Here is an 18,664-nt window from a genome sequence, read left to right as displayed (position 1 = left end):
GCTTACTGAAAAGTTTTTATTACAATAGAAATTGAAAAAAAAATGTATAGAACAAAATCCAAGAATGTGCCTAAAATAATTGATGCGTCCTCAGCAGGTGAGGAAGGTCATCCCACTCCTGGAATAGGCACTCTGCCAGAGAGAGAAGATGGACGGCATGTTGTTCAGTAGGAAAAAACACATTTAAATTCCTGTCCAGAGTGTATTTCTGACACAAGGTACAGAGAGATTTGCTTCAAATAACTTTTTTTTTTTCTGGGGGGGTCTGGTAATAACTGGTTTGGTAGCAGAGTAATTGTTCTTTTCCTGCAACAAAACAGCGATTCACAGACGCTTTCTTGTGACAACCAAAATCACAAACATGACTAGTTACTCAGTACCAAAAAAGACCTAATGGTTTGTTTAAAATAATATAAAAATACCTCCCCACAACCCACATTTGTGCACAAAAAAACGACGGCTGTGGGAAAATCCTACCTTTGTTAACTTTTTTTAAATGTCACATTTGCATTCAACTGAACTTTGAATCCTATTTCACAAAAAGCAAGGAATGCTCGTTTTGACTCCGATCTGGATCGGTGAGCATGAAGGACAAATTAAAGTTATTGATTCAGCAATCACTAACTTTAATCTTACAGGTTAAGACATGTACAGAAAAAGTAAAACATCTAAACCAACACTTTAAATTAAGAGTATTTTATGCATTAGTTATACGACTTTTAACCCATGAATTTAAAAAAAAAAAAAAGAAAATAATCAGCTGTGGAAAAGTTGTGTAAGTTTCTCATTGTGTACATACTGTGTGTCTGTAGTTGTATCTTCTAATAGCCTCTCGGATGTGACAGGGCTGGATCGCTCCGCTGGGAGGCTCCACTGTAGCCGGACAGCTCTGAAGCACAATCATGAGTAATAAGTATTAACACAAATACAACAGAGGACGCAATGGAATGTTTTGGATGTTTCCTTTAGGAACGTGGAGTTTTCCATGAGCTGAAAATGGTCACCTTGTCTTGTGTGTTCAGAGACTTACATTTAGCAATTAGCAATAACATCAGTTATTATGTACATTAAGAAAATTAACAGAGGAGTTCATACTCTACATCTGCACAGAAGACTTTCTCCTAAAAAGACACATTAAAGTCTGACTCGTCAAAAATTAGTACAATCAAGAGATTAATACAGCAAAATGTTTGTTATTGTCAGAGCATTTATTCATTATTTATCATAAGTCCTTCTAAAAATATGATCAAGCAAATAAATGTACAATAAATCACAACAATTATTGGCTACTTTAGTTGTACCTGGGGTCCAAACTTTAGACCCATTTAACCCAGACACTCCTGCTTAGATTCAGGACTATTAACATGTGTTTTGATCTCTAGAGTTATACTGAATCTCAGTGCGTTTCATTTAAAATGAAAACCACTGGTTTGGAATCATACCTGCAGTGACTTCTCTGACAACATTCATCATACAAAACAAACATTTATGCACCAGATACTTAATAATAATTTACAAGTTAAAAAGGATGTTTTACAGGGTGTATTTGTGCAGCCAAAAGCCCCTTAATCCCCCTACTCTGCGGCATCCTTTATTCCACGGTCGTGTCGATGACGATCTTTTGTTAAGCACACTTTATATAGATCTCATGTAAGGTTGTGATTCCATTCTGTTGACAAAACCTATCCAGAGGCAGACAAACGCCTTTGCTGAAACCTGCCGCCATAATTAAACTGCCTTTGTAATTTCTCCTGTGCCTTCATGATACACACAGACATTAAACTCATAGGAAACTGCAGCTGGGACTCACCTTTTTACGTTTCCTCTGCCTCGCCCTGCCATCCACACTGCCGTTACCTTGTAGGACGGGCTTTGACGAGTGTGAGGACCCTGGGGTGGAGGGAGGGGTGGCTTCAGGTGAGTCTGGATCCTTCTTCACCTGCTGGGGAGGAAGACGAAAGACAGATGATATTTACTCAGTAATATTATGACGGTAGCTTTAGCGATTGATAGGTCTCAATGTGTGATGAAGTGTGTGTATGCACCTCAGCATGTGTGTTGTAGTGGATGTAGCTGGCAGAGATCACATGACTGACTGGATTAGTCTTTGCTGTCATTTCCTGCTTCACCAAGAGCGACAAATCCACGATCTGAATGAAGGAAAAGCATTTTAAAACAGGGGAAAGCTTTTAAATTACACGCACATATGTGAAGTAATGAGTTAGTTACCTGGGCAACAGTCTCATAAGCGAGGTATGACAGGATCTCCATGGCCATGCTGTTGGGTTTCAGCTCCAGGCTGCTGCAGTCGAGCCAGTCCCGAAACTTTGAAGCTTTCTTAGCTTGGAGTGAGCACAAGTAAGCACACACGACAAGAGGTCAGACGGGCTTAAAATGCTGAAACTGATCCTGAATCAGGTTTTTACCGTACGTACCTTACGTTTTTAAATTTAGAAGTGAAATAATCAGCTGATTATTCAATTGGTGAACTAACAGGATAAAAACACAGTCCACAGCTTTATTTGCTTATTTATAAGATGCCCATAAACCATGATTTAGAGCACAGGTAGAGTCCGCATTAAAAAAATATACGCAACATCAAACCGACATGAAAGCAAACATTAGCAATAAAATGTAATCCTTTACTCCTTTTGTACCTATGACAGAATCAACTTCCTGAGACAGATACTAAGTGGGCCGTTTAAAATCTTACCAAAGCTGAGCTGTCGACTCTCACAGAACTCGGCGTACTGAGCCGGGTCCATATTCCGAGTCTGACGCTCCAAACGCTGAAGATTCAAATACACATAAAAACACTTAAAGTTAAATCTATAATCCCAAAAAGTTTCTCCCACTGAAAACATCCAGATGAGCAGAATCAACTTTTTGGGAAATCTTTATCCGGATGATTGAGCATGCGTCAAGGCGTTTTAAATCTATAAGTTCATATATGTGTCATTTACTTTCAAAACAGCCCTACTAATCAATCATTTTCATGCAGACATCGATGGGCTCTGACCTCCATCCTCTCCTGTTTGATGGGGTCTATTTCCTGACGTTCTGCTAATGACAGGAGTTCACCGGTCTGATCCATCCACACCAGGAAGTCCTGGGCCAGTCGCTGCCTCCGCTGGTTAGCACCAGCAGGACCTACAGCACCCCATTTGTTCACAAAAGACAAAAAAAGAAAGAAACACTTAAGATGAAAACCAGAGCTCAGTATTCACTTGGGTTTTGACTGTAGCATTTGAAGCTTTTTTTTGTACAGTGGTTTCTGAAAACGTTTGGATGCTGTAAAAATATATATTTTTAAAGATCTGCAAATTATTTAAAACCTATATGTAATTTAAGGTATTGCAAAAACAACATATCAAATGTGGGAACTAAGGTGAATTTTGTATTGTGCAATGTGCAATATGATAATGTTAAATTTCGCCTCTGTCAGTGTGCCCCAGGGCGGCTGTGGCTACAATGTAGCTTGCCATCACCAGTGTGTGAATGTGTGTGTGAATGGGTGGATGACTGGTTGTGTAAAGCGCTTTGGGGTCCTTAGGGACTAGTAAAAGCGCTATACAAATACAGACCATTTACCATTTAAGCCAACAAGACGGGACAAGACCATGTTTTCCAGTGTGTTGCATCACTTTTTTAAACAGAAACGTTTGGGAGCTGACGAGACCCTTATGTCTGACACATAATTGAAGTTCTTCAACTTAAAATTGGCTTTTTTTTTTTGTTCCATAATGTGACACAAGTGTACACAAGCTTAACACCCGGACTTTTTAACTATAGTGCAATGCTGATACGATTTGACATCGCCTTGCAAATGTTAGTAGTAGCAAATGTTAAGCATCAATGGTGCCATTACAGATGTGAAGCCAAACCATCACATATATCACTCAGCCTGTGTAAGAGGAGAGCGACCACATTCATAATGAGCTTTAAATTTTAACCAATCAGGCCACAGCACAATTCTGCATCAGTCCATGTGAAAGAAGTGTGAGCCAAGGAAAAAAAACAAACAAGTTTTTTCTTATTTAAACTATTTAAATGCTCTTTTCAAGAGTTTTAAATTCTATTTGTGGATGCAACAACAAGCTGAATGACTCAGAAGTGCTCTTGAGCCCACGCATTGATTTCCACTCCAAAACAGGGTCACAGGGGTTTTATAATAACATTTAAAAGGTCACTGTGTGTGTGTGAGGCTCTGTGTATACCTGATTCTGCCTGTGTGTCTTCATCCTCAAGAGTCTTGAGTATTTTGGATTTATAATCTCTAAACTGGAGATATTTTAATAATCTCGCCAACTTCCTCTGGTCAGTAGATTTTGAGGCATGAAGATAAAGAACAGAAAAAGGGGAGAGGAATTAGTTATTTCAAACCTTAAAAAACAATAAAGGAAGAAAAGATTCATGGACATACAGTTTTGAATATTTAATGGGTTTTTTTTGTTCACGTGTGCATTTTGTACCTTGTCTCGCCTCATCAGGAATAAAATGTCCTCAGGTGAAATAACCCTCGAGCCACGCAGAGCCGCTCCCTCGCAGGCCTGATGCAGCTGAGAAATAAACCAATTACTTCAGTAAAGTCAGAAATGAATTGCACTTATGCTTTAATATAATTACATTTAGGTTTTTTTGCTATTCAGAGGCTCCGAAATGAGACAGAATCGTGGATTTTTACAGCCACATCAGTTATACATGTAAGGGTTTTATTTGTCTGATGTGCTTTACTATTGTTCAGCCTGTAATTACCTCTTCAGGTGGTTTAGGCTTTGATCTTGAAGTTTGAACAGATAACTGTTACAGCGTTATATTTGTTATGTTGTATGTTACCATAGTAATGAGTTGTGTGTGTACAATATCCTCCACCAGCGCTGCAGTCTCTTGCAAAGGCCTGCGAGCGTCTCCCAGAGCAAACCTGAAAATCAAACACAACTATAATCATAGTTGTGCAGAGCCTTGCAGAGCTTCCAGTGCGTCAGTCGAATCTAATTACACTGCCACGTGCTAAAGAGCTGCTAATTGTTAAAGTCTAAAGTCATAACTCATTAACGTTTCTTAAACATAGCGCCGGTTGTGCTAACAGCACTCATTTTAAACTGCTGCTCTGAAAGATCACTTCTAACGGGTTACTTCTATCATTTTCCATTAATGAAGCCTGCCTCTTACCACCTTCACAAAATTAAAATTACTGTATTTATACACTGTTATTTAAAAGGTAAATATATTACATAATTAATCATAATAAGTAACAAAAAAGCTAAATATATGGTATGGATTTTTTTAAAGAGTGGATTTCCTGCAGAGAAACATACTTATATATTCTAAGTATATATTTTGTACATTATAACAGCTATAAGAATAGTTTTACAGCAGTTATATTTATTCTATCATCCATCCCTTTTTAAAAACCATTTATTCACCAAAGGTTTCAGGGAGGCTGAAGCCTCTTCCAGTTGGACAAGAAGCAAAGTACTTTATTTACCAAACAAGAAAGAAATGCCTTATAAAAACACAGAAATTTACCCAAAATAAATAAATTATGAATAACACATCATTACTAACTATACAACAGCTAATACCTGTGAATGGTGAGATATTTTATTAGTAATTTAAAGAGGCATACAAAGATGCTCACATTCAACACTGTCATTACAGGACATTACCTTCATTTTTATTCTCACCATAAACCACTAACACTTGCAAATAATTAGAAACAGACTGGCTTGTTTGGAAGGGTTACCAGGAGAAAGCCCCTTCTCAAAAAAGAGAACATGGCAGTCAAACCACAAGACTGGAACAATCCCGTTTGGACAGACAAGACCAAAGTGAAGATGTTTGGCAATGACGCACAGCACCACGTTTGGAGAAAGCCAAACAAATCAAGTACGGGGGTACCTGGGCACCTTGCAGCCATTGAGTTGACTGTGAACTATTTCAAAGTATTCTGGGGTTAAGTGTAAGGTCATGTCAGATGGCTAAAACCCGACTGAAACTGGGTCATGCAACAGGACAATGATTCCAAGCACAGCAGCAAAACTACAGCACAATGGCTGAAAGAGACGAGAATCAAACTGCTGTAATGGATCAGACCTCAACTCAAGTGAAATGCTGTGAAGAATATGACAGACGGAGGAAGTCATACAGAAATCAATTAAATCAAGTTATTGCTGCTAAAAGTGGGGCGTACTTACTTTTTTACAGGTACTGTAAAACGCGCTGTCTCAGATGACTTTAGTCCTTTAAAGGATGCGTCTCACACATTACTTTAAATACCTTTAATTGCATCCAAATTAAATGTAGCTGGATATTAAAACTTGTTTTGGTACTAACTGAAACATAGCAGGAGAAAAATTAGCAGATACTTTAAGTTGGTAGTGAGATTCAGTTCAGCTCAGATTTGTTAAAAATCTGGTGTGACTGCTTGTTTATAAACATTTTACATAAGTAAAGGAATCTTCATAAGATGAAAAGCAGTTCTTAATCTGTACGGTATTAAAGTTTTAAAATTTTTAACTATTAACTGTTACTAAACTAAACAAAAACATGATTTATTGTCTAAAAACAAGGCAGAGCTGAAGTTTTGGTTACTTTCCAAATAAACATGCAGCTAGTAAATGTGTCCGTGTATGTCTCTGTTTCTCTCTTACATACACACACACACACACACACACACACACACACACACACACACACACACACACACACACACACACACTCTAAGGTCAACAGGCCACACATACACCTTGACCACAATTTGGTCAAAACCTCAATTTGCATCCAGAAAGCCACTTCCATGATGGCAGACTAACGTAAACCCACATCCTGGAGCGCTTTCCTTCTCTCATTTCTTCTCTTTCCCACTCTCTCCTTTTATTTCTCTATGAAATACAAACACCTGATCGCCACCCCCACCATTCCCCTTGCTTAATCTCTGCCCCCCGGCCCTTTAACCTGCTCCCTGATTGGTTGTTTGTTGCTCTGTCATACAGGTGAGAGAGGTTTTGGTTTGGGGTTGTGGGCAGGTTGGCCTCAGGTTCGGAGGTTGGCTTCAGACTTTAGGTTGATTTTAGGTTTTGGGGTTTAGTCTGGTTTTAGCCTCTCTGACCACCAGCATCACCTCTCTGCAGCCCACACAAGGTGAGTACAGCAAAAGACACACAACACAAAGGAGGCTGCAGCAGGCATGTGGCTTCTTTAGAAAAAAAATCCTTCAGTAAGAATTTAAATATGACAGTTTTACGTGTAGTACTTCTAAAAAACCTAAGCAGAAAAAGTGACTTCATATTAGAAACTAAGTCAAAAAGTAATTTGTTATGGTACCGGAGTTGTCCAGTTGTTTTTAACTTTAACTTTAACTAACAGTTTTAACTAACAGTTGCTTTTAACAGTTGTTTTTAACTACATTTTTATTTTTAAAGATCTTTTTCCACTTTCACTGATTTATCCACTAATTATTTCCTCGACAGGATGATTTCAGAAAATGGTGAAAAATGCCGATTATTTATTAATGCTGAACCTTCCTGATTATTTCTTCTTTTCTAACTAAAAGGTCCAAAATCTAAATATATGGAGTTTCTTGTCACTTAATACAAGAAAATGTGATTATTTTAACCTAAAAATAAACTAATAATGAAAGAGTTGCTAATAAAAACTGATAAAACATTACATTCTGTATATACTGACCTACTGTCACTTACTGTGAATTTGTAGGAATGTTAATTAGATTTCTTTTTTTTTTTCTTTTGTGCAGAGCAGTACTTTTTTCCATCAGTCATATTGACTGGTTGTGAATGTAAAGGTTAACTAAATGTCTAGAGACTTCAAGTCTGAACTGATTATCACTCGTGGCTCATGTCTCTGGATATGAGCCATTTAATTTCATACTTTTATGTTTTTGTTTTTCGTTTGTTTTGCTTGACATAAAACCAAATGTTACTTAAAGTTATACTTTAGCAATTAAAAAAATTAATTTCTTGAAATTCTTCTGAACTCTTTGTACAAATGTGTTATATAAAATATTGAAATGAAGGGCTATGTGCTGTTTTCAGGCATCTGTTTTGGATTTGCAAAGTGTCATTAACCACAATGCTAATATTGTGGCTCTCTCCTTTAAAAAACAGGTTTCCATGGCTTCAAACAGTCTGTTCAGCAGCCCCAGCCCAATGCTGTACTGGGGTGAGACTCCTTCTCTTTGTTTGTTTGCGTGTGTGTGTGTGTGTGCGTGTGTGTGTGTCTTACATCATGCTCTGTAGCTCTGGGATAAAATTGATCCTGGAAGCTGGACGGTCTTTAGAGCTGGAGGGGGCGGAGCCAGCCATGGGACTGCTCATAACCACACCCACCTGATGAGAAAACCAAGACAGAACCACATTAAACTAGAGAGCAAAATTAATTTACAATCTTTTGAGTGAAGAAAAGATCTAACAATATTTTAACTTTTGTTCTCTCTTTAAATATACTTTATTGACTATAAGGTATACTTTGACTATATATAGTCAAAATATACTATATCTTCTTATATCATCTATTGACTGTACAAGAAGAGAACACCCCCAATATAAATGTCTGTGTAGGTTCTCAGTCATCAATGTCATCATAAAAGGCAGCTGGACCTCTTTAGGATTTAAAAGCAGTTTCGCCTCTCAGCCTCCTGAATGATTTCTGATAGCAGTGTTGAATATTCTACTAAAATCAGAGCGTGTTATAGTTTTCTTCTTTTCCCCCCTCCTTAATAAGGAATGAAATAAGGAATCTCGGTTAATTCTGAAAGCCTGCTTTGGGTCATTACTGCAGACTGAAAAGTCATTCTGTAAGCTAGTGTTCTGGTGTATCCACAGGCATGCTAACATTCATGCAGCTCCAAACACTCTGTCTGTTAATGCCGGCCAAGTTAATGCCAATAAAGTCCCAAGCTGAACAAAGTAACATTCATCTCATCTGCTTGAAACTTCTGAAAAGTTTCATCTTCAAGTTTAGTGGCAACGACCATAACTTCATTCACGCATGTGGATGTTATGTGCCGTCCTTTTCACTGTCTGAATAGAGACAGAAACTCAGGTACCCTCAGTATAGAACAGCTAAAGCAGCTCCAATTAGAAATACTGCAGCTTTTTTAGCTTCTTTTTTTATCCTGATCGTTGCTGCATCTGAGATTGATCCTCCTGCATCATGTTTTTATCTATGTGAAGGAACCTGCTGGTTCATGTTACGGCTTTGTTGCACTTAGTCTCTACTTTGACAGATGTGTATGTGTGTCTTCTTTATACAGTGTGTGTGTGTGTGTGTGTGTGTGTGTGTGTGTGTGTGTTTCAAATGAAATAAATCACAATGCTGCACTTGTAGTTCACTTTCATGTGGTTTTAGTATTTTGGGATCACTTCATCTAAACAAATCAGAGCACAACAGAAGCCGCGCCAAGAGCCTAAAACAACAAAATAGCAGAACAGAGCTCGGGAGAATAAACACAACGTCCTAACACACGTTCACACACATACATAAATATAAAAACACACATACACACTCCTACAGTTGGACAGGTGGTGTGACCGCAGTAACTTCCCCTCCGGCAGTAAAATATGAATAATAATACAGCGCAGTTCCCTCATATTCAAACACTGCGGCGGCTGAAACACAATGCAGAAAAGAAACAAAGGAGGGAAAGAGGAGGGGAGGCGAAGAGGAGAACCAAAGACACATAGAAAAGCATAAAACAAGTAAAAACTCTCACCAGAGTCTGTCAGAGAGACGCTATTACTGTTAATGTTCTGGTTTTCTTCTGTTTTCGGCGCGATTTGATGACGCAAGGGACCGCGAGGGTGTGGTAGTTGTAGTTTTCTACATGTCCTGGTCGAAAGGCGCTACACTCCAGCTATGAGCTGTTAAATACAAGGTTAGCAGCTGAGATTACAGTTGAAGAAGATACACAGCTTAAGGGGGAAGTGTTTATACTCTAATCAGTACTCAGAATTTTAACATATCCACCATAGCGACACAGCTTTAACAAAATATGCTGTATATCTTTGAGCGCTCTCCTGCGGCAATCTCACTTGTATGGAGGACCAAACGGTCCAAAATTAAAAAGTAAATAAATGTATATAATTAGTAATGATTTTACAATACACATTTATGTATACAAATATAACTGGTGTTGGAGTGCTTTAGATTGAGGCAGTAGCTACAATAGCTAACCCTTTATTTAAATTGCCATCTAATATGACTCTTAATAAAGTCTGAATCTAAGACTGACTTCAGGAAATAAAAATATATTCAAGTCTAAAATGCATGTAATCTCAGAGAAAAGAACAAAAAATGAAAGACAAAATGGGATAAAAATGGACTTCTTTATTCCTATCGTTAAGATCCTGTGGTGAAGTGCCGCCTGTCACCATCAGCCAGCACTCGTCAACTGGATGAACAGGAGCTGAGGTGTCTCCACCAGTGCAGTACAGCTCCACCCAGAGGACTGGTCCCGACCGACAGCCCAAATTTCCTCTGCAGCAGCCTGCCTCAGCACTGGAGGTGTAATAAGACACTACCAAGAGCCTTTACTGTGAGTAATCTACATATACACTGGTGGTCTTTTTAAACCAAAATACAGTTTATTCATACTGAAAGAGTAAAAATCCTCTGTTCACAAAGATAAAAGACCTGTTACAATGTTTTTTCATTTCTCAGGTTGTTGCCCTGGGGAACGATGTGCCTGATGGCGTGGTTGTGACAGTGATGGCTGGCAATGATGAAAATGTTAGCGCCGAGCTACGTAATGCCACAGCCACCATGAAGCAAGGCTGTGCCCACTTCAACGACCTCCGCTTCATCGGCCGCAGCGGCAGAGGTATACAAACAGATACATGCAGCACTGTTACAAGTTATTCATACTTGTTTGTCAATAAACAAGAGGAAAGACTGCAGCCTGCCATCTTTACCACCTCTGTCTACACTGCTTACACTATTTGCAATTGCAGTGCCCTGCAATCACACAGTTAAAACATTTAGTTGTTGTTATATGTTTCTTTTAAATATTTGAATACCTGTAAAGTTAGATCAATAATCAAGCTATGGAGCCAGAATTAATTAACTCTAGTTAATTAATTAGTTTCTTAATCAATAACATCAGAGCAAAACTGAGTAAAAGAAAGCAAATCATGTGTAATCATGAGCACATTTAAATAAATTAAAAAGCCATAAGATTTAAAAGAAATAAAGAACACACTAAATACAATTAAGAGTGTTAAAAATAAATTTAAATATAATAGAAATAACGCTGGATAAAGTACATTAACAAGTGAAAAGTTTTGAGCAGTCAAAGCAAAACAGTGAATAAGACAAAAAAATTTGATTCAGTTAAGTAAATAAAAACAAAGTAGGCAAATGTATATAAAGTATACTCAACTAGTTTCATGTGTACATATGTTTTATTATCGTTTTAAAGGTAAGAGCTTCACCTTGACGATAAACGTGCTGACATCACCTCCTCAGATCGCCACCCTACACAGGGCCATCAAGATTACCGTGGACGGACCACGGCTGCCCAGACGTTAGTAAATACGAGTGAAAACAGTATGATTGGATCAATTCTGAGGTGATCCAGGCAGGTTTTAACATTATTTCTTCTGATCTCAGGTCAGAGGCAGAAGGAGATGAAGGCTGGAGTTTTTAGGCCCACCAGCAGCATCAGTAGCAGCACAGCTTCATCAGGTAAGACATAAAATGTCACAGCAAGAATGACACAGCAAGGCCACTGAAAATTAAAAACTATGTTGTTCATTTGTAATTTTAGTTTTTAGAAAGAAAACTTTCTCTTATGAAACAGTAGTGGGGCGTGGTCATGCTCATGTCACATGACAGCTGAGCAAACAACAAAAGAAGACAACGAGTTCTGGAGAAACACTGATGTTGATGCTTCTTGTCTCGCTTCAGAATGCAGATCCTTTCCTTCCACCTCTCTGTGGATGAATGAGTCCTTTCTGGGCCCAATGACCTCTTTGGCATCTTCATTCGCTCCTACTCCCAGAATGCACCACCTGCCTGCTCTCCCTTACTCTACCCAACCTCCTCCATACAGTTCCTATCTGTCTTCTCCTCCTCCTCCCCCCGCTCCGCTCAGCCACAGTGGTCCATTCCAGGCCGGCAGCTTCCACTACGGGCCCAACCAACCATTCCAAACCACAGGGGAGGACCGCAATGTTGTCACAGCACTGACCAATTACATTGAAGGGGCATGTCTTTCCATGAGAGGGGAGGAGCCTGTTTGGAGACCTTATTGATGATTGGATTTATTATTTTAGCATAATGTAAGCATTTAACCCATTTTAATGTTTTTCTATCTTTTTTCTTTCTTTTTTTCTCAGAATAAATCCTTAAACCTACATTCTTGATATTTTGTAAACTGTTATTTATTAAAACAACATTTGTATATATTGTGTTGAACAATGAATAATAAAAAAAAGAATTCGATAGTTGCTTCTCACGCTCATTTTTATTAGATAAAAAATGATACAAAAATAGCTTTCACTATCAAAACAGTTTAAGTAGTATCTCATTACAAACCTCAAGAAAACAAACAGCATTGGGGGCTGTTTGTTTGTTTCACTGATCATAAGAAATTAGATGTCATAAATACTTGTTCATTAATACAGAGGGAAATCAAAGTTTAGACAGAGTTATCAATCAAAAATTGAAAAAAACAAAAACGTGCTCATGTGTTCTTCAAAAGCCAGAAAATATAATTCCATTCTTTAAAAGTATAAAGCAATCAATAACAAATTAAAAACATTTTTTAAAAACTGGTTGTGAATTAGCAACCAACTTCAGTGCATTAAATTCAGGAAGTAAAATAAGAGGTAGAATAATGTTTAGAAGTGATTTAACAGTTCACACAAATAAAATGTGTTGAATCATTTATAAGAATAATAACAACAGCTATTTAAACTAAACCTGTTCCTCATGTTTGGAGCGGAAGGCCACTCAGTTGATAACTGGCTGTTGCGACCTCAGTTCTGCATGGTGACAGATGCCTGAAACAGGTAAAAGAGACGTTCATTGACCTGTAGGTAGTGTTTAAACTTATACCAATCATGTGTGCATCACATTGCTACAGAAGAATTTTGTAGTTGTACATTTAAATGACTTATTTAAGTGAATAGTTTTAATTAATAAAAAATATTGAATCAAAAATTATTGAAAACCTGGAAGTGGAACTCTTTCTGGTTGTGCCTTTCTGTTAAACTCCCTTACTCTGCAGTTTAATGCATTTATTTATTCAGAAGAAATAAATGTATTTTTGCCACTCTGGTCTAAATTTGAGTAACTTTTATGTTGAGATTAAACGTCTCTGTGAATAACAATTTAAAGGTTAATAATATTGTTTCAGGAGAGACTGTCGACCTGTAAAGCATTGAGTTCAGCCACCCTCCTGCTCCACTCTTCTTCGGTCATTTCTTCATCTTCTCCTCCTTCATCAGTATCTTCATCAGCCTGATGCTCTCCTGAAACACATGTTGCAAAGATAAACACAGCAGCGGGCAGAAACAGAACAAATGCAGCAGTCATACAATACGACTACTGTTTTTAAGTGAACTCGCACCATTGCAGGTCAGAGTGGTGCACACCCAGTTTCCACAGGCGCACACACACTTGTTGCACTCCATCTGAGTTTCAGCTCCATCCTCAAAGACCTCGTCTTCCAGAGCACACTCTACACACATAAAACACAATGTAATAAACACAAGAACAGCTAACTTTCTTGTCCTTAAAAATATAAAAAGTTTCAGTTTTCAGTTTTTAATAAAAATTCTTGTAAAAGGAACAGATGCTGTAAAATGTGTGAAAATACATTGAAATAGTCCAAAATATGTGCTCTTCTTCACATTATCCAAAACTTTGCTTGGCTGATCTAGCCCGTGAGTCTTGTGTTCGACACTCCTGATGTAGATCATACATTGAGTTAAACATACTTTGCCACTAAGTATGTGTTTGTGTAATTATATGTTCCTTTTTTGTTTGTTTATACATACATCCCCAAGTAGTAAACTCTTTGTTCTTGATTGTAAAGTGCAGTAAATAATAGTCTTCAAATGATAAACAGTGTTAGGATAAATCCAAAGCTGAATACAATGGAGAAAAGCAAATAGAAATCTTGTAAAAATGTCAATCACACAAACACAAAAAGTGTTTGTTCAGTTTCATACTCTTATTTTGCTGCTTGTGTGTATGCATGTTTACTTCTCTCAGTTGGGTGGTAGGTGGGCGTAAGACAGTTGATAAACTCAGTCAAACTCAGCTTCCAGTCAGCATTTTCATCCGACAGCTCTATCAAAGCATCGACACACAGAGATCTAAGAAAAAGAAAGAAGTAAGAGACAAATGACTGGAGAAGTCTGGATATGGAGTTTTAACAGCCATTTAATTTCTAAAATGATGTGCAAAATGTGTGCTGCAATATACAAACAAAACAACAAAACAAAACAAAACGCGAAACAATTAGAAGAACAAACTCTCAGCGATGAAAAAACGAATACCTCAGCAGCAGGTTAGTCTGCAGAGTGTCTGAGTATGTGATGTTGAGTGCCGTCTCATTGTGCTTCAGGAATCGCAGAAATTCATTCGAATCAAGCTGTGAATCCCCATCATCATACGCCTGTGACACAAAAACACCATCAACAACTGCATTCAAAATCTTTTACCTCTTATTCACAGATATTCTCATATATTACTCCTTCTCTAACTAGGAAGTGAATATATTAAGAATGACTATGCAAGCAGTCAGTGTCAGAATCCATGTAAGTTAATAAATGGTTACAATAATGGTATATCATAAGGCTGAAGCTATGCAAGATAATAAGCTAAAATGTATCATTTCTTCCTACAAGTGACTAACAGATACATTTGTAATTATTATACAGTGTATGAAGTATTCACACCTGAAAATATGTCTGAAGGATGTCACCGGCTGATGTGTTTGAGGCCAGATCTTCAGCTTCTTTCTGAATCCACTGGATCACTCTCTCTCTCATCCAGTCACGATCAGATAGGAAACACACGACTGCAAGCGTGAAGCATGAAAAAGAGACCGGCTTTAGACAGCCACTCAAATTTGCTGAATTGTGTAAAAATGTGAAATATTTCGTGACTTACTGGGGCTCACATTGGCCTTTGTTGGTTTCTCTGCAAATAGAAACACACACAAATCCTTCATGACTGCACAAGCTTCACTCAAAGCTTAAAGAGTTTGTGTTTGTGGAAACTGACCCAGACAGTGTCCTCTGTGCTCCACGTGTATCTTGGTCTGGGTGATGCAGGCGTCTCTGTGCAGTTCACAGTGATTCCTGTAGGATTTTCCGTTGCTGCCACACACCCAGTGCTCTGACATGTCACACTGCTGCAAAGGAAACAGGCTCGTCAATAGAAGATTACCAAAAAATGGTAGCTGCAGAAATATTACCTGCAGCCTTTCCCTAAACTAATACAGACGTACACATTTACAAGTACACATGTTTGCTAGTTATCAGTACCTTTACCTGTAAACAGCGACAGACTGGTTCTCCTCGGTCAGTCGATACACACTCTCTACCTGCACCGCAGAAAGTCCTGGCACACACCGACTCATCCTAACACAGAAGAACACGCAGGGACAAAGACATTGTCATCACAGTGAAGAGAATTGGGAAGAGTGGAGGAATAATTTGGGATGGGTGTGCTCCACATTCCAGATGGTGACCTTTGACCTTCGTCTGAAAGGCCACATGGCACGTTGAATGACCATGACTTTCTCCCTCTCTCGCACACACAAACACACACAGACAAAATGTATTGGAGCAGCTGCGAAGCGATGCATCTCATTTTAAATTCTGTCTTCTTCAGGACTTTTTCATTGTTTATAATTTAAAATTTAATTTCACCACCTCCATTTCTGACTGAGACAAAAACTGATTTATCAACAAATGTCCATTTAAACCCAGTTACATATTAAAGGAACTGAAAGAATTAAATGTGAATGTATAGAAAATAATATATTAAACACCAAATTAAGATGCAGTTGATAAGTAAAATGTTGTTATAACCAATGTAAATATGGGCAAAGCACTGTTATAATATATTGTAATATTATTAAATATTTATATAAATATTATATAAATATTATTTTAGGCAATTTTAATAAACTTATTCAAAAGCCAACATTTTGGAGGCAAATGAGAAATGCTGAACAAAAATGATTATAATGATAAAAACAATAAAAATAATAATGATTACCTGTGAAATATTTTGTTTTCTTTATTATATTCAGAGTCTTGTGTTGTATTTATTTCCATCCCTGTACTGATTACCTGACAGCAGGTAATCAGTGCAACATAAACTCACTAAAACAGCTGAAAAACAGACGAGATTCAGATGATAATTCTCAGTAAGTTCATCATGTTTATGATATGACAAGCCAAGATTTCCTTTTCAAAGTGTTCTTAAAGAGACAGTGAATTATATGAAGCAGCAATAAATACTCAATACACAGAAGAACAAAATTACACTCTGATTCCTGACATTCCTCTTTATTAACAGGATGGAAAACCTGAAAATGAAAAACATTTTTGAAATCATGTATTCCCAAAGCTCTACCATAAGGACATCTTAACTCAGGCTCCAGCAGTAATCTTCACTTTGATCTCAGGACAGTTTTTTAAATGACAGAGGACTGCACAAACTCGTCACTTTAAAGAAATGTTCTCACTTTAGTGAAATGTCTTCACTCCCAGATTGTTCTACACAAAGACACAGAAGGGTGCACACACACACACACACACACACACACACACACACACACACACACACACACACACACACACACACAATAGGTACATCTGTCGCCTGTGGCTGTCCAGCTGACACCTGCTGCACTGAAAACCTGCTGTTAGCAACCAGCTGACGGTACGGAACACACACACACACACACACACACACACACACACACACACACACTGCAGTAATGTTTTCGGTGTAATTATGAGTATATGTCTTATTTACTTTGTTTGGCTGCAAACCAAGTTTCTGGATTTGTTCTTTCGTTCTCTCGTTCTCTCTTTTATATTTTCTCTTCTCTTTCCTTCCCTTAGTCAACCTCATTATTCTCTTCTCTAACAATCCTGTGCTTCTTCTGCATGAACATTGTGTAGATTTTCAATTCTGCAGTAATCCATTTTTCCCTTAAAAGTCCTTTTGGATTCTGTTCTGTCTTTTTTGTAACATTTCTGATTTATTGTATTTTTTCATTTTTTATCCTGATGTATTTTTATTAATTGGCTGTTGTGTACGACATATACATTTAAAAAGACATGTTGGAGTTACTCTATTCACATTTTTCAAAAAGTGTTTTTATCTCATGATTGTTGAAACCTTTGAAGTAAAGTAAATTTTAATGTGTGTCACCATATGTTTTTAATCTTCTTTCAAAGGTAACTTAAAAAAAGTTTCCATTGAAACTTGTTTTGAAACAAGCTTACTCATAGCAGAGTGTGTTTTCACCAAAATTACAGGTGGAGGGAGTGCGAGACACACCTGAGGACCTGTTCTATATTTCTGTGGGTTTCTATGTTGCCTTAAAAACATTTGCACAAAACACATGCAGACACTTTCCTAAATCATGATTACCTCAACATATGCAAGCACACACCTGCCTGTAAACATCAGCTACTAACTAGTGAGTATTAGCAACAACAACAGTAACAACAAAAGCTTTTTTTAGTGTAATATTAAACATATTCTCATTAGTACTTAAACATAATAGAGCACTATAATTATTCCGCACACCTCTCAATTTCCATTTTATCAAAATAAAAACAAAACGACATATCTTCAGCAGTGAGTTTACCTTGGAAAGGGGAGAGGAGGACACAAGATGAAGGAAGAGGAGGAACTGCAGCAGGAGCACAGAGATGGTCAACATCTGAAGTGGACAGGAGTGGAACAATCATGATGCTGTCCAACAATGACAGAGGTAAAGCGGCACTCTAATCAGTAATGCTACTGTGAAAAATAAAATAGCAGTGAAGACTGAGTCTGATCATACTTTGTTCAGTAATTGCTGCAATCAGCCTGTAAGAACCAACTTGCCTGTACCCAAATTTCACTTTATAGCGAGTCTGTTCAAAGCTAAACACCCAAACTTCCAAAATATCCTCATGTACCTGCATAGATGATGAGTTTATATCCAGCAGTGATCGGTGAAGACTCCTGCTTTGTTCTGCTGAAAAATGACAGCATGGTATGAGGAGAGAGAGAGAGGGGGAGAAGAGGAGGAGGAGTGATGCAGGAACAGAAAGAAGACCAGCTGTCCAGAGTCACCCCCACCCTTCTACCCCCCCAAGCCTCAGAAACACATAAAAACCCACTTGTCTTCTGTGGTAGGAATGATGAGTTAAAGGCACGCAACATGTTCAGACAACTTTAAACAGTGACTGACAGATGCAGGAAAAAAAGAGTCACTGCTGACAAATTTCAGTAAAAAAAAAGTGCCACTGTTTTTTTCACAAATTATATTTATATGTATTTATGAATATAGATTTGTTTTATATAATCTAGTTTTAAATGTTTATTTATATTTATTATATTTTTATGTATTTATATTCTTTATTATATTTTATTTAGTTATTTATTATTAGATAATTAA

The 18,664-nt window shown here is 37.6% G+C and overlaps 3 protein-coding genes across 4 annotated transcripts; 1 reads left to right on the top strand and 2 right to left on the bottom strand.

The window, feature by feature from the left end:
• Positions 1–2: 2 nt before the first annotated feature.
• Positions 3–9,820, bottom strand: supt3h (SPT3 homolog, SAGA and STAGA complex component). Of its 2 annotated transcripts, none has more exons than XM_085296183.1 (12): positions 9,734–9,820; positions 8,245–8,348; positions 4,837–4,921; positions 4,473–4,559; positions 4,218–4,314; positions 3,020–3,150; positions 2,714–2,789; positions 2,230–2,342; positions 2,046–2,150; positions 1,811–1,942; positions 800–889; positions 3–132 (listed from the first exon to the last, which is right to left on the bottom strand). In XM_085296183.1, the coding sequence occupies exons 2-12, from the start codon at positions 8,334–8,336 to the stop codon at positions 91–93; spliced, it is 1,050 nt and encodes a 349-aa protein (XP_085152309.1). In that variant the 5' UTR covers positions 8,337–8,348; positions 9,734–9,820; the 3' UTR covers positions 3–90. The 2 variants fall into 2 exon arrangements, with proteins under 2 accessions (XP_085152309.1, XP_085152310.1); XM_085296184.1 differs by having other exon boundaries at positions 1,811–1,939.
• Positions 8,040–12,434, top strand: runx2a (RUNX family transcription factor 2a). The gene is made up of 6 exons (XM_085296185.1): positions 8,040–8,181; positions 10,365–10,555; positions 10,681–10,840; positions 11,438–11,542; positions 11,629–11,703; positions 11,926–12,434. The coding sequence occupies exons 1-6, from the start codon at positions 8,040–8,042 to the stop codon at positions 12,270–12,272; spliced, it is 1,020 nt and encodes a 339-aa protein (XP_085152311.1). The 3' UTR covers positions 12,273–12,434.
• Positions 12,435–12,467: 33 nt separating this feature from the next.
• On the bottom strand, positions 12,468–18,228 carry LOC146560751 (follistatin-related protein 1-like). Its single transcript, XM_085243146.1, has 11 exons — positions 18,183–18,228; positions 17,867–17,941; positions 15,525–15,614; positions 15,256–15,385; positions 15,142–15,171; positions 14,928–15,049; positions 14,526–14,644; positions 14,230–14,342; positions 13,592–13,702; positions 13,393–13,493; positions 12,468–13,022 (listed from the first exon to the last, which is right to left on the bottom strand). The coding sequence occupies exons 1-11, from the start codon at positions 18,186–18,188 to the stop codon at positions 12,999–13,001; spliced, it is 921 nt and encodes a 306-aa protein (XP_085099272.1). The 5' UTR covers positions 18,189–18,228; the 3' UTR covers positions 12,468–12,998.
• Between the last annotated feature and the right edge of the window lie 436 nt (positions 18,229–18,664).

This window comes from Mchenga conophoros, linkage group LG13, assembly GCF_057382185.1.
Source record: "Mchenga conophoros isolate Kocher_MC1m ecotype Shallow Benthic linkage group LG13, M_conophoros_male_GT1.1, whole genome shotgun sequence".
In the NCBI taxonomy this organism is placed as follows: Eukaryota; Metazoa; Chordata; class Actinopteri; order Cichliformes; family Cichlidae; genus Mchenga; species Mchenga conophoros.
The sequence above is the reverse complement of the archived record's forward strand: the minus strand, read 5'-3'. Positions and strand labels throughout refer to the sequence as shown.